The sequence below is a fragment of the Nelumbo nucifera genome, chromosome 7, assembly GCF_055504915.1.
Source record: "Nelumbo nucifera cultivar China Antique chromosome 7, China Antique-T2T, whole genome shotgun sequence".
Taxonomy (NCBI): domain Eukaryota; kingdom Viridiplantae; phylum Streptophyta; class Magnoliopsida; order Proteales; family Nelumbonaceae; genus Nelumbo; species Nelumbo nucifera.
In genome coordinates this window covers 52,483,933-52,495,380 of record NC_142655.1, presented here as the reverse complement: position 1 = coordinate 52,495,380, position 11,448 = coordinate 52,483,933, and the positions used below count along the sequence as shown (strand labels likewise).

General features: G+C 36.1%; 1 protein-coding gene across 1 annotated transcript; it reads left to right on the top strand.

Moving 5' to 3' along the window:
• The first annotated feature begins 5,721 nt into the window (after positions 1 to 5,721).
• LOC104610971 (UDP-Glycosyltransferase superfamily protein) lies at positions 5,722 to 11,028 on the top strand. The gene is made up of 2 exons (XM_010277847.3): positions 5,722 to 6,243; positions 10,123 to 11,028. Exons 1-2 carry the CDS (start codon positions 5,739 to 5,741, stop codon positions 10,992 to 10,994), a joined length of 1,377 nt encoding a protein of 458 aa, XP_010276149.2. The 5' UTR covers positions 5,722 to 5,738; the 3' UTR covers positions 10,995 to 11,028.
• Positions 11,029 to 11,448: the final 420 nt, after the last annotated feature.

Here is an 11,448-nt window from a genome sequence, read left to right as displayed (position 1 = left end):
GTGATGCCTAAGCAACCATACAAATGAGGTTATTATATCCTTTAACTAAAGTGTTTGTTAAACAGCCACGTACGTAACATCATCCATAATAGGTATATCCCAAATTAGAGAGGGGCCCCTTTGTAAGGTCCAGAGGGCAGAAACTACCAAATTAAGCGCCTCTTTGGAAGGGCCGGAGGTCGATTTCAAATCTGCCCCTACAACGTTTCACCGCACATTCTGTCGTATATTGATAACATCTCCTGATGAAGATGTTTTCAAAACATGTATTGTGAAATGTTGACTATTAATTAGAATTTGTAAATGAATTGAATTCGGATAGAATCGATCCATCAGCAAAATTCAAATTCCAATTGATTATTGAAAAATTGTTTCTAAATCTAATTGGTTTTGAAGACCTCGTAATTAGATTTAATCTGATTTTAACTTTGATTTTTTAAAATGCAAAATACTAAAAAAGTTAATTACTTTTTAACTCTTATATATAATAAATTAATGTAAATATAATATGCTGAATTTATTATATATATAATATGAAATAAGTTTATTTTTATAATTTTAAGAATAATTACATAGATTTTATATATTAAAATAAAAAATATCATAATATAATTAGAGTTTTATGTATCATTCACAAGCCTATTATTAATTAATCAATCATTTGAAGGGCTATCAACTGGAATGATTTACTGTTGAACTGAACCAGTTTAACTGAATCTTTAGCTTAGCCTTCTCAAATGGGTCCTAAGAATATCAAGGGATTAGGGTTACCCCCACCCTAAACAGTTTGATCCTATGCCCCACCTTGAACCAATTCGGCCCTTTGAATGTTATTGTTGTTGTTTTATAATAATTTTTTTTTTTTTTCAGATCTTTACAATTAATGCAAAGTTTTTGTCATAAATGGTGCAAGAATATACTTTAGCTTGAAAACTTTGCCCATTTCAAATTTTGATACAAAGGGATCCTAAATACAAATCTTCTCGCCATACTTTTCTTTCATGGTCGATGACATCAAACACTCAGATCTTCAGAATTAAGATCAGAAGGCACCACCTCATTTAAAGGAAGATCGTCTATCCACGTGTCTTTCCAAAAGTTGATAGATGAATCATCACCTACCCCTTTGAAGGAGACTTAATTCCAAGGCTGTATTTGAAAACAATGCAAATGGAGTGTAAATCTCGATTCAGGGTAAATTTACACTCTGGTTCACTTTTGCTTTTATTTGACAATATCACATTTATATATTGACAAATGACAAAAAATACATTTTCCTATGTACTATTACATTGATAATAAGATGTAATAGTACATCAATGAAAAAGAAGTAAATTTGCATTCAAGTGGGTTTTTGATAAAAAAAGGTATATGTTTTATTGAAATTCGTGTTTGCACCCATTACAACTAAAAGTTTATTTGGTAGGAAGGTAAATTTATCGGTGCAAAATTAACCCAAGTTTGTAATTTATATGAGCGGTTTTATACTCTACATATTTACATTCACACTTCTTTGCATCGTTCCCAAACGCAGCCTAAAGGTTTATTTATGGTTAAATCAGCTTACAATGAAGCCTTTATAGCGAGAGGAGGTAGTGAATTGCTTGATAAATTACTATTTAGAATTTGGAGACTTAGCTTCCCCCAAAGTTAAAACTTTCTTGTTTTTCTTGTTTAATAAGTGAAGCAAGTTTTAGTAGCCTTTGTGGGGAGACAGGGGATACGGATCATATTTTTAGAACTTTCCCTTTGTCAAAGCAAGTGAGAGTGGCTACAGAAAACTCTTTTGTAGGAATGACTAGTGACAATGGAGTTGGTGACAAAATTGCTCAAGTCAAGGAGAAGTCTGCCTTAATTATTTGGTGCCTTTGGAAAAATCGAAATGATAAAACATTTAATAATTAGAGTGCTGGTCCAGCTAATATGATAATGGAGACTATTAAAATAAATTTTGATGCATAGCTTGTCCCATTGCTTTTATTGCTCGAGATTCTATTGAAAGAATTTTGGAAGTTAAAAGCCTACCATATAAGCAGTGCGGAAGCATGGGCTACCTACGAGGCCCATAATATAGCTTTAAATTACGGGTACCATTCCATTGATTCTCTTTTTGTCATCAAGTGCTGCGAATAGTATAAGGTTTGAGCTTGGTTTCTTAAGGTACTGTAAGGCTCGAGTTTGATTCAAATTAGAATCTTGAGTTCGAGTTTGAGCCGGTTCGAATTCGATTTGAAGAAAAATGTTTTATAAAAAATATTTTTTATTTGATATTTAAAAAATTAAAAATTATAATAATTAGCTATTTGAATTCAGTTCGATTATTAAATGAGTCTGTAAATTGGGCCTAAACTCGACTCGAAGCTAAACCAAACTTAAATAACTCATAAAGAGCTCAGTTCGTGACCACCTCTAATTGGTGAGCTCTTGAAAGGCGGAGTGGAATACCTTCATGTCTACAGATTGGACGGCTAAAGAAACGGTGACCCATCCAAACAAAGTTCTGTCTTTTAGTAGTGCTAAGTGCTAACATTCATAGAGATTTGATTTCTACGTTTACGGTAACTGTTTGAATTTTAATTTGATCCAACTAAGGATGGTCCAAATTCGATCCGTTTTTAATTGGATCAAAATATAGATCCACGATATAATCTTATTCAATTTGATTTAAATATATCTGCCCATATATACCTAACGTTTATAATGTAATGTAATAATAAATTTGATTACAATATTGTGTTTTTTACTTTTTGTCATAGGATCAAATTTCATATAAGTAATTTTAATTCAGTAAATTCATGACATACAATATCAATCATTATTAATTATGATGGATATGATCTAATTTGAATTCAAATATAAACAAATCAAATTTGATTCAATTCATTTACAGCCCTAATTACAAGCATACCAAACCCATCCCAAGTAAAGATGCTAATAAACATATCCTAATAACAACTAGTGTTTTAGCTGGATTGGTTGACCTGTTGTTTGGTTAGAATTTCAAGCCCGTTTCACCACCAAACTGTTTGCCTATACAAATGTTGAACCACTGAACCGTTTGACCCAATTAGTGGGTCACTGGTTAGAACTTAATTTTTTAAAATGTTATTAGCCATTTCCTTTATTAATTAATAAAAACACAACCCTTATTTGTAATACTTTAAAATGTTTTTACATTTTTAATATTTTTATTATTTAATATGATTTATTTAAATCATTAACCCATCACATAAAAAATTAATTTTACTTCCGAATTGGTTTTAAAAACATGACACTTGCCAACCATCCATTTTAATTTGTTCATAAAAAATAATTATTCATTAAAAATAAATAAATAAATATGGCTGTTATATTGACACGTAGTCATGTAAAGTGGAGTCCATGTGGACACCAGACCAGGTTCAGTGTCCATAACCATCCATGATCAATTCCAGTAGCCTTCAATAATTTTTTTTTTTTTTTTTTTATCGAAGGTCATCAGCCGTCCATCTGTTCTAGTTTTGTTGGGTTGTTGGGTAATGAAAAATCATGTCGGGCATTATACAATACGCGGCTTGACATCTTCACAGTTTTATTGACTGGTTGGGACTCGTGGGTCCTTCTCTGAGCCACAGGCCACACCCACTCGGCTCGATCGATGGTATCACAGTTCATACGGAGCAGCTTTTCAATGCTTTTGGATGATTGGATGGGTGCCCTAATACACAACGTGTTTGCTTTATCGTCTAATTCAAAGCAATGGTAGTTGAAGAATAAGAGGTGCTTATCTTATCCTAATTCTCCTATGAGTTGGGATTTCTTTACATCAAATTACTTTTCCAACACGTTGGAACATGATTTGTATACATGGTAAATGACAGTTTTATGGTGGATCCCAATTTTATAAGATGTGTTGATACAGCGTTGGAAAAGTATTTTGTTGTGAGAAGATATGGGCCCAATTCTTATAGTGCTAAGCAATGCTTTTGAATCATCGTTGATTCGGACAGTTGGACCGTTTGGCTCAAGAACCGTTTAGGCAATTGGTTATATTTTATCTCAAATCTGGTCCTTGGTTAAAAATTGTTGAATTGGTCAATGATATGTTGATTCTGATAGTCAAACCGTCAACCCATTCAATTGATTTTTATTTTAATTTTTTCGTCAGAACAGGCCATCCATTCAAAACGAACAGCCGAACCATCGACCTGAAAACCGGTGGTCAGAAGGGTTCCAATTCCAAGTCGGCTTTTAAAACATTGGTGCCAAGAACCCCCAGATTTTTGGAATTGGTGTCCAAAATAAAAAATTTGTTTAAGATATAAAGGCTCGGTTTGGAAGGAATAAACATACAAGGTTGCATTTGGGAACGGTGCAAATAAGTGTGAATGTAAATTTGTAGTGTAAATTGGTTCATATAAATTGCAAAGTTGGATTAGTTTTGCACTGACGAATTTATCATTTTATCAAACAGACTTTTAACCGTAATGGATACAAACACGAATTCCAATAAAACATATGTTTTTTTTCTTATCAAAAGCCCAATTGAATGCAAATATACTTCTTTTTTATTGATGTACTTTTACATCTTATTACCTATGTAAATATGCATTGAAAAATCTGTTTTATGTCATTTATAATGCATAAATATAATATTGCCAAACACAGGAAAAACTAAATCAGAGTGCAAATTTACCCTGAACCGAAATTTACACTCCATTTGCAGCATTTCCAAATACTGCTTAAAATGCAAAAAACTATTAACTGAGCCAAATATATATATAAAACTGTACATTTTTATATTTATACTCTTTCCAAACTGAGCCAAAAAGGCAAAAGTGTCTCTAAATAATATAGGACACTGTTAAAATTAGGCCCTTGTCATTCCTCTTTTAATTGCAGAGTGCCGACTCAAAAAAACTACTAACCCATCTTCATTTTTTTTATTATATTAAGCATGCTTCTTTTATGCGCAAAAGGACCAAAACACTTGTTTATTAGTACCTTACGCCTAACTCTGATGTCTCTTATTTTGTATCTTTGCAAAGTCAATAAGTGCTCGTTTGGGAGGGTTGATGCATGGCGGTTTTTGGCTTTCCGAGGTTAACCTTATTCAGGCAGCTTATAATCTATGTTTGGTGAAAATTATGGCAAGGTGTTAAATATTGATATGGATTGATATATGGGGTGTATCGATCTGTATAAGTGTTTTTTTTTTTTTATATTTTATTATTATTTTTTTAATTGGTTTAGAGGAATCAATTTAAGGCCCGACACGTATGAACATATCAGGAAGCTATCAGTACGACACGTATGGGCCAATTTAGGCCAATAGTTGTCAATACTTTAAACTTTGGATTCTGGAGATATCACCATCCCAAACAGATGCTTTAACATCCAAGATGTAGGGCCCACCATGATATTTTTAAATAGATCATATCAGATCCTTTTCCATTTTTCCCATTTGATGTGATGGTTGATTGATGGGATACATTTGATTTTGGAGGGACCCCTCACCCCTCACCCCTGTTGATGGTTCATGATCAGTTCATGCTGCAAAAAGAAGAAAGGGTAATACCCTTTACTGGATGGATCAGAGCTTTACCCTACTTTTTCCCAGTTTGGTTGCAAACAGGTCTGAATCAAGTTGGGCAAAAAAAGCACGCATCTCTAGGCACGTGCATAGTTGACTAACCGGTCATCATCAACCCCAGCTCTCTCCTGTCCAGAGGCTAATTGATCAAACATATAAAGCAGCCATGAGTTGGGTTGATTTTGCAGGCAAAAGAACGAAGAGGAACATGGAGAAGAAAGCAAGGATTGTTCTGGTTCCCTACCCAGCACAAGGCCATGTCACCCCCATGGTCCAGCTTGCCTTGGCCCTTCGCGACCTTGAGTTCGACCCTGTGCTGGTCGTCCCAGACTATCTGCACCTCAAGATCATGCCGCACATCCAACCCAACTATGGCGTCTCCTTCATCTCCATTCCAGACGGCCTGAGTGAGAACGAACCCAGAGACTTCTTCACCATTGCGTTTTCCATGGAGAACAGCATGCCGGCCCATCTGGAACGCATCATTCGTAGCTTCAGTCAAGATGGAAGAGTGGCTTGTGTGGTGGTTGATTTCTTAGCCTCCTGGGCTATCGAAGTTGCCGGCCGCTGCGGGGTTCCGGTGGCCGGGTTCTGGCCCGCCATGCTTGCTATGTATCGTATCTGTGTGGCCATTCCGGACATGATCAAGGTTGGGCTCATCGATGAATTCGGTAAGCTAGCTACAGCTTTCATTAATTCTAGTTTCATATCAATATTCATATATAATAGTGGTTAATTTGGTGCAACCATTAACAACAATAATTCAGCAACTAATACAGAATTAACCTTAATTATCCAAACCCAGTTGAAATTTGAAACTTGATTTGGGTATTGAAATGCAGCATCACCCAGCTCTTAGATCAATGGGCATGTGCAACATGTATAGTCATCTCCCTTTGGATTTTATTTTAAGTATATAAGAAATCAACAAAGTCTATTAGGAGCTGTGATATCAATCCACATGCCATGTTTAACGAACTTGACTAAGGAATCACTAAATAATTGTGAGAGTATGAGTAACTGTTGCATAGGAGTACCAATTGGACTGGATTTGGTCCAATCCGATTCAGTCCGATGTGAGTCCATTTATCCAGGTCCAATCTAATTCAATGAATATTTTAGACCATTTTGGACTGATCCAATTTAATGCATGGACCGTCTAATCTGTTCAAATTTGTTTTGATATAGATTCTTTTCAACCCAAATCTAGTCTATTGACACCCATATTCTTATTTTATACCAATGAGTCAGATATTGGGTTAATCCAATCCAATCCAATAAAAATTTATTATGGACGGACCAGGTTCAATCCAATCTAATGAATGTTTTGAACTGGATTGGTCCAATCTAATATGTCTTATTGGTCCATTCAATCCATCCAAATTGATCAATTTGGACTGAACAGGGTCCAATCCAAAACCGGTCCATTGACACTCTTAATTACATACATATATGACAAGCAGTGAAATTTAGGCCCCATTAAAACAGTTTTCTTTCTGAGCTTGCTCTTATTAGAATTAACTAGGCTGCGATTGGGAGTGTTTTTCTAGTGGGCTTTTTGTGGCTTTTTCCATTGAGAGATTGTCTGGTGAAAGTCCAAAAGGGCCTATTGCATTTTTTTAAAAAAAAAGCCCATTTCAAAATGCATGTGAAAAACACTCTACTTGTGTCAGCCAAACATTAAAAAACATTTTTTGAAAAAGCCCATTTCTAAAAAGTCACTTTTTCATAAGCCCCTTTGGACCAAAAGGCACTCTCAGTCTAAGATCCATAATAAAGGTTAGCTAATTGTATTTTGTGTTGCAGGTAAAACAAATAAAAGTAATAAAAAATATAAAAGAGAGATTGTACAGTTAAGTTCTTACATGATTGGGGAGATCATCTGGATAATACAATCCACTTGATTCCCATTTGGTGATTTTCCTTTATTTTTTTTATCTAATTTTTTATAAGCGACTTGTTTGGTCCTTGTCAATCCATGTATGAAACCAATCCTTATTTATTTTCTTTCAATTTTGACAAATAACACAAGCAAAAAACTTTCATGGCTAACATAATCAATGGGCCTGATAAGGCAAACGTTTAAGTGTTGGAAGTCGGCATACTTACCTTGTTACCTTGTGAGGTGACCTATGATTCAACAAGAATATTCTGATTGAGTCATTATCTGTGTTAATCCTGCTCCCTTCATCATTTATTGCCTCAAAAATTTCAGGCAATAAACAAGTTTTATCCTTCTTTTCCTCCTTTTAAAACCAATGGCTGATCAATTGGGTAGATTTAGTTCATCAAAGACATTCGAGATTTCCTACTCACTCTTTATTCGTCGTGAATTGAAGCTGCACATCTCTATTATAAATTCAAAGATGTGTGACTGCAATTCATGACGGTAAAGAGTGGATAGAAAAAGTGAGTAGGAAATCTGGGCTCCATCAAAGAGAGGGTCCCCATCAAACAATTTATCTTGCTTAAATGCATTCACACGTTACATGCACATGTGCATGCAGGTGACCTCCATTCCTTCTCGGGCTGGCAAGCATGAGAACAGGTTCAAGTATGAAAACAGCCACTTTGTCAAAGGTTAAGACCCTTTTTCATGTCAATTGTCATCATACACAGTAACACAGTTTTGAATTTATGGTTGTTCAACAAACTCACCAAGTTAAAGAACTTGAAATGGAGCCTAGAAGTAACAAAAAGAAGAAAATGAGCCATTTCACCATTTCAGATCCCATTGAAGGGTTCATTAAGGAAGTGACAAACCCGAAGAATGCATGCCACTCAAATCCATGTGATCAGGCACCTTAGGAATACAACTCGGGTAAGGTTGGCACGGGTTTGAGACTAATTAACTTTAACCAAATCGGATGTCTTAAGATCCTAACCCTAACTCAATCCAATCAAGTTAGGATTTCCTGCCAATAAAATACATTCCAATACCCTACCAACATAATCTAGTATTATACATCTTCTCATGAGATGGGGACCCATCATAAAAGTAAGACTTGTTATATATAAAATGTGCTGTGCCAAATCATATTGTGGTAGAGTGTTGAAATGTATTTTATTGGCAAGAGATCCCAACTCACCTAATCAGATGTTCTAATTGACCCAATTCAATTATGAAAGCTGGTTGGGATCTTACCCATCAAATTTCCAAACACATGCATGATTTAATGTATACTATTATATTCATGCAAGTAAACATGTTACTAAGTCATCAACCTTAATTTGGGGTGGTCCCAACCCAAGCTGCACTCGAAGCCACCTGCATTAAAAAAAAAAGAAGATTCATAGTATATCGCTTAGTTTTGGGAGGTTCAATCCCTACTGTGCAATTAATATGTATTAATGGGCCAAACGACAAGCAGTTTCTTCTTTCTTTTACACATGGGGGGAATAAATGACCCATGGTACCTTTCCTTTAGTTTGGGCAAAAGTAAGTTACTGAGATTTTTATTTTTTTTATGTTTATGGGTAGGAAGTGAGATTGTTGAGATTTAGCGTGTGGCTTGTTCTATGGGTGTTTTGTGATAGGTTTTTATAAAAATGTCGTTATATTATTATTAAATTAGTATTTTTTTTATTATATTCATCTGTTTGTATTGATATTCATAAAATTGGGTTTTGATCTATGTGCGCATTAATTGTTAGGGGAAGTTTCATTTTATTGTTTCTCCCAACAGTTGAGTGTTTATTCATTATTTCGTTGATGTGATGTCTAATGGCGCCTAATTGTCCATAAATGATTTATCAAATACTTTTTTTAGTTTTGAAGACAAATCAAATACAAACGTTTATTTAATAAATGGAAACTATATCAAACATATACCTAATGGATACCATGACTTCACTCATCACACCGATCTCACATTTCACTCATCACACTAACCTCACAACCACATCTCTGATCCTACCTTGTATTGGGAACATTTTCTATGAATAACATATAAGTACGAGAGATGTCCCCGATATGCGGCTGATGCATACCGTGAGATCTCAGTGAGGAGCAAATCCAAACTTGATTTCAGAGAGAGAATTACAACTCTGCCACAGGCCCACAACGTCGATTTAATGTGTCCAGCATTATTTGAGGCTGTACTGTGGGGTAGAACTGAGGTAGGTATGTCAGTGGGTCGGGTCAAGTGGCAAACCCACACTGGCACGACCCTATAAATTTTTATTCGGGTTTTAAATCGGCTTCGGGTTAAGCAAATCCTTATTTAATTTAGCCTGATCGTTGTCATTACATATGGGTCGGTGTATTTAGTCAGTTCAGATTCGAATTGAAGTTAGTGCAGAACCCGTATCATATCCGACCCATTGACAGCCTTACGACTAGCGTTCTGGTTAAGGCCATGACCCATAGGCTGCGCCAAACACTGCCCTGGAATCCTTGAGAGCTGATTCGTGAACTTGAACAAAAGATTGCCCAAATGCAGCTGACATCTCCATCAAACACTTCTAAAGCATTGATCATTAATTGATTATTACAAGAGCTTGTTTGGTGTATATTAATTAAAATTAATGGTTATTTGATGCTTTGGCAGGAAGTCCCCAACAAAAATGTGCAGGATTTGTTCTTCCTGGTCAACCCATGTTTAGCTTGGAAGATCTACCGTGGTTAGTAGGGAACTCTGTGGCACGAAAGTCGAGGTTCGCCTTCTGGTTAAGGACACTAGAAAGATCAAGATCCCTGAAGTGGCTCCTTGTCAACTCATTTCCAGAAGAACGTGATGGATACAGAGAACAGTTACAGCCAACCCACAACAATGGTCAAAGTATTTTCCCAGTTGGAGCTCTGATCAAGCATACAGAAAGCAAACACCCTAGCTTCTGGGAAGAGGATATGAGCTGCTTGGATTGGCTAGGCAAGCAGAAACCAGGGTCTGTGATCTATGTGTCATTTGGAAGTTGGGTTGCCCCCATTGGGGATGAAAAAATTCAAGAGTTGGCCTTGGGCCTTGAGGCCACCAAGAGGCCATTCATTCTGGTTCTGGCACCTATGTGGCGAAAAGGTTTACCAGTTGGGTTCCTGGAGAGGGTGGGTGAGCAAGGCAAGGTGGTCTCATGGGCTCCTCAGAAAGAGTTGCTTCAACGTGAAGAGATTGGATGCTATCTCACACACTGTGGATGGAATTCCACAATGGAAGCCATACAAGGTGGGAAGCTCCTGCTCTGCTATCCTGTTTCAGGGGATCAGTTTGTGAACTGCACTTACATTGTGGATGTGTGGGGGGTAGGGGAGAAGCTCAACAGGATTGGCCGCAGAGATGTGGAGGAGGGTGTGAGGAGCATAATGGAGGAGGGAGGAGAAATGCAGCAGAGGATGATCAAATTGAAGACAAGAGCTGTGGGGAAAGAAGGGAATTTGAGGGCTTTGGCCAGTTTAAAAGCCTTCACTAATGATCTTGATAAATGATTTGTAACACACCATCTCATTAAATCTTGTATCATGATGTTGTATATTGTTTTCTTTCCTGTCAAGGAGTTGTTGATCTTGATGTCATACCTAAATATTTAACAACCCAATTACTCTCAAGTGTTTACATGAATGAGGGAGTTGGTAATGGCTCTAGGTAATCCCAAGTGAATCACATATTTTGGGTCATAGTATACTAGCGGTTAGAGAAAGTGAGAAATGAGAGGTTCTATTTCATTCATTGTTCAACCTTGATTAGAAGAGATTAAATAGAACCAGCTCAAGATGTAAGCATCTTATATGTGTATTAAAACAAAGCCCTCAGACTAAAGAATTTCTCTCTCATACAAGTGGTATCTTATTTTCTCAAGAAAGAGAATATCAAAAGTGGTTACTCCCACACTCAAACAATATATTCCTTCCTCATATATATGTCTTTCTATCCACTCAAAAG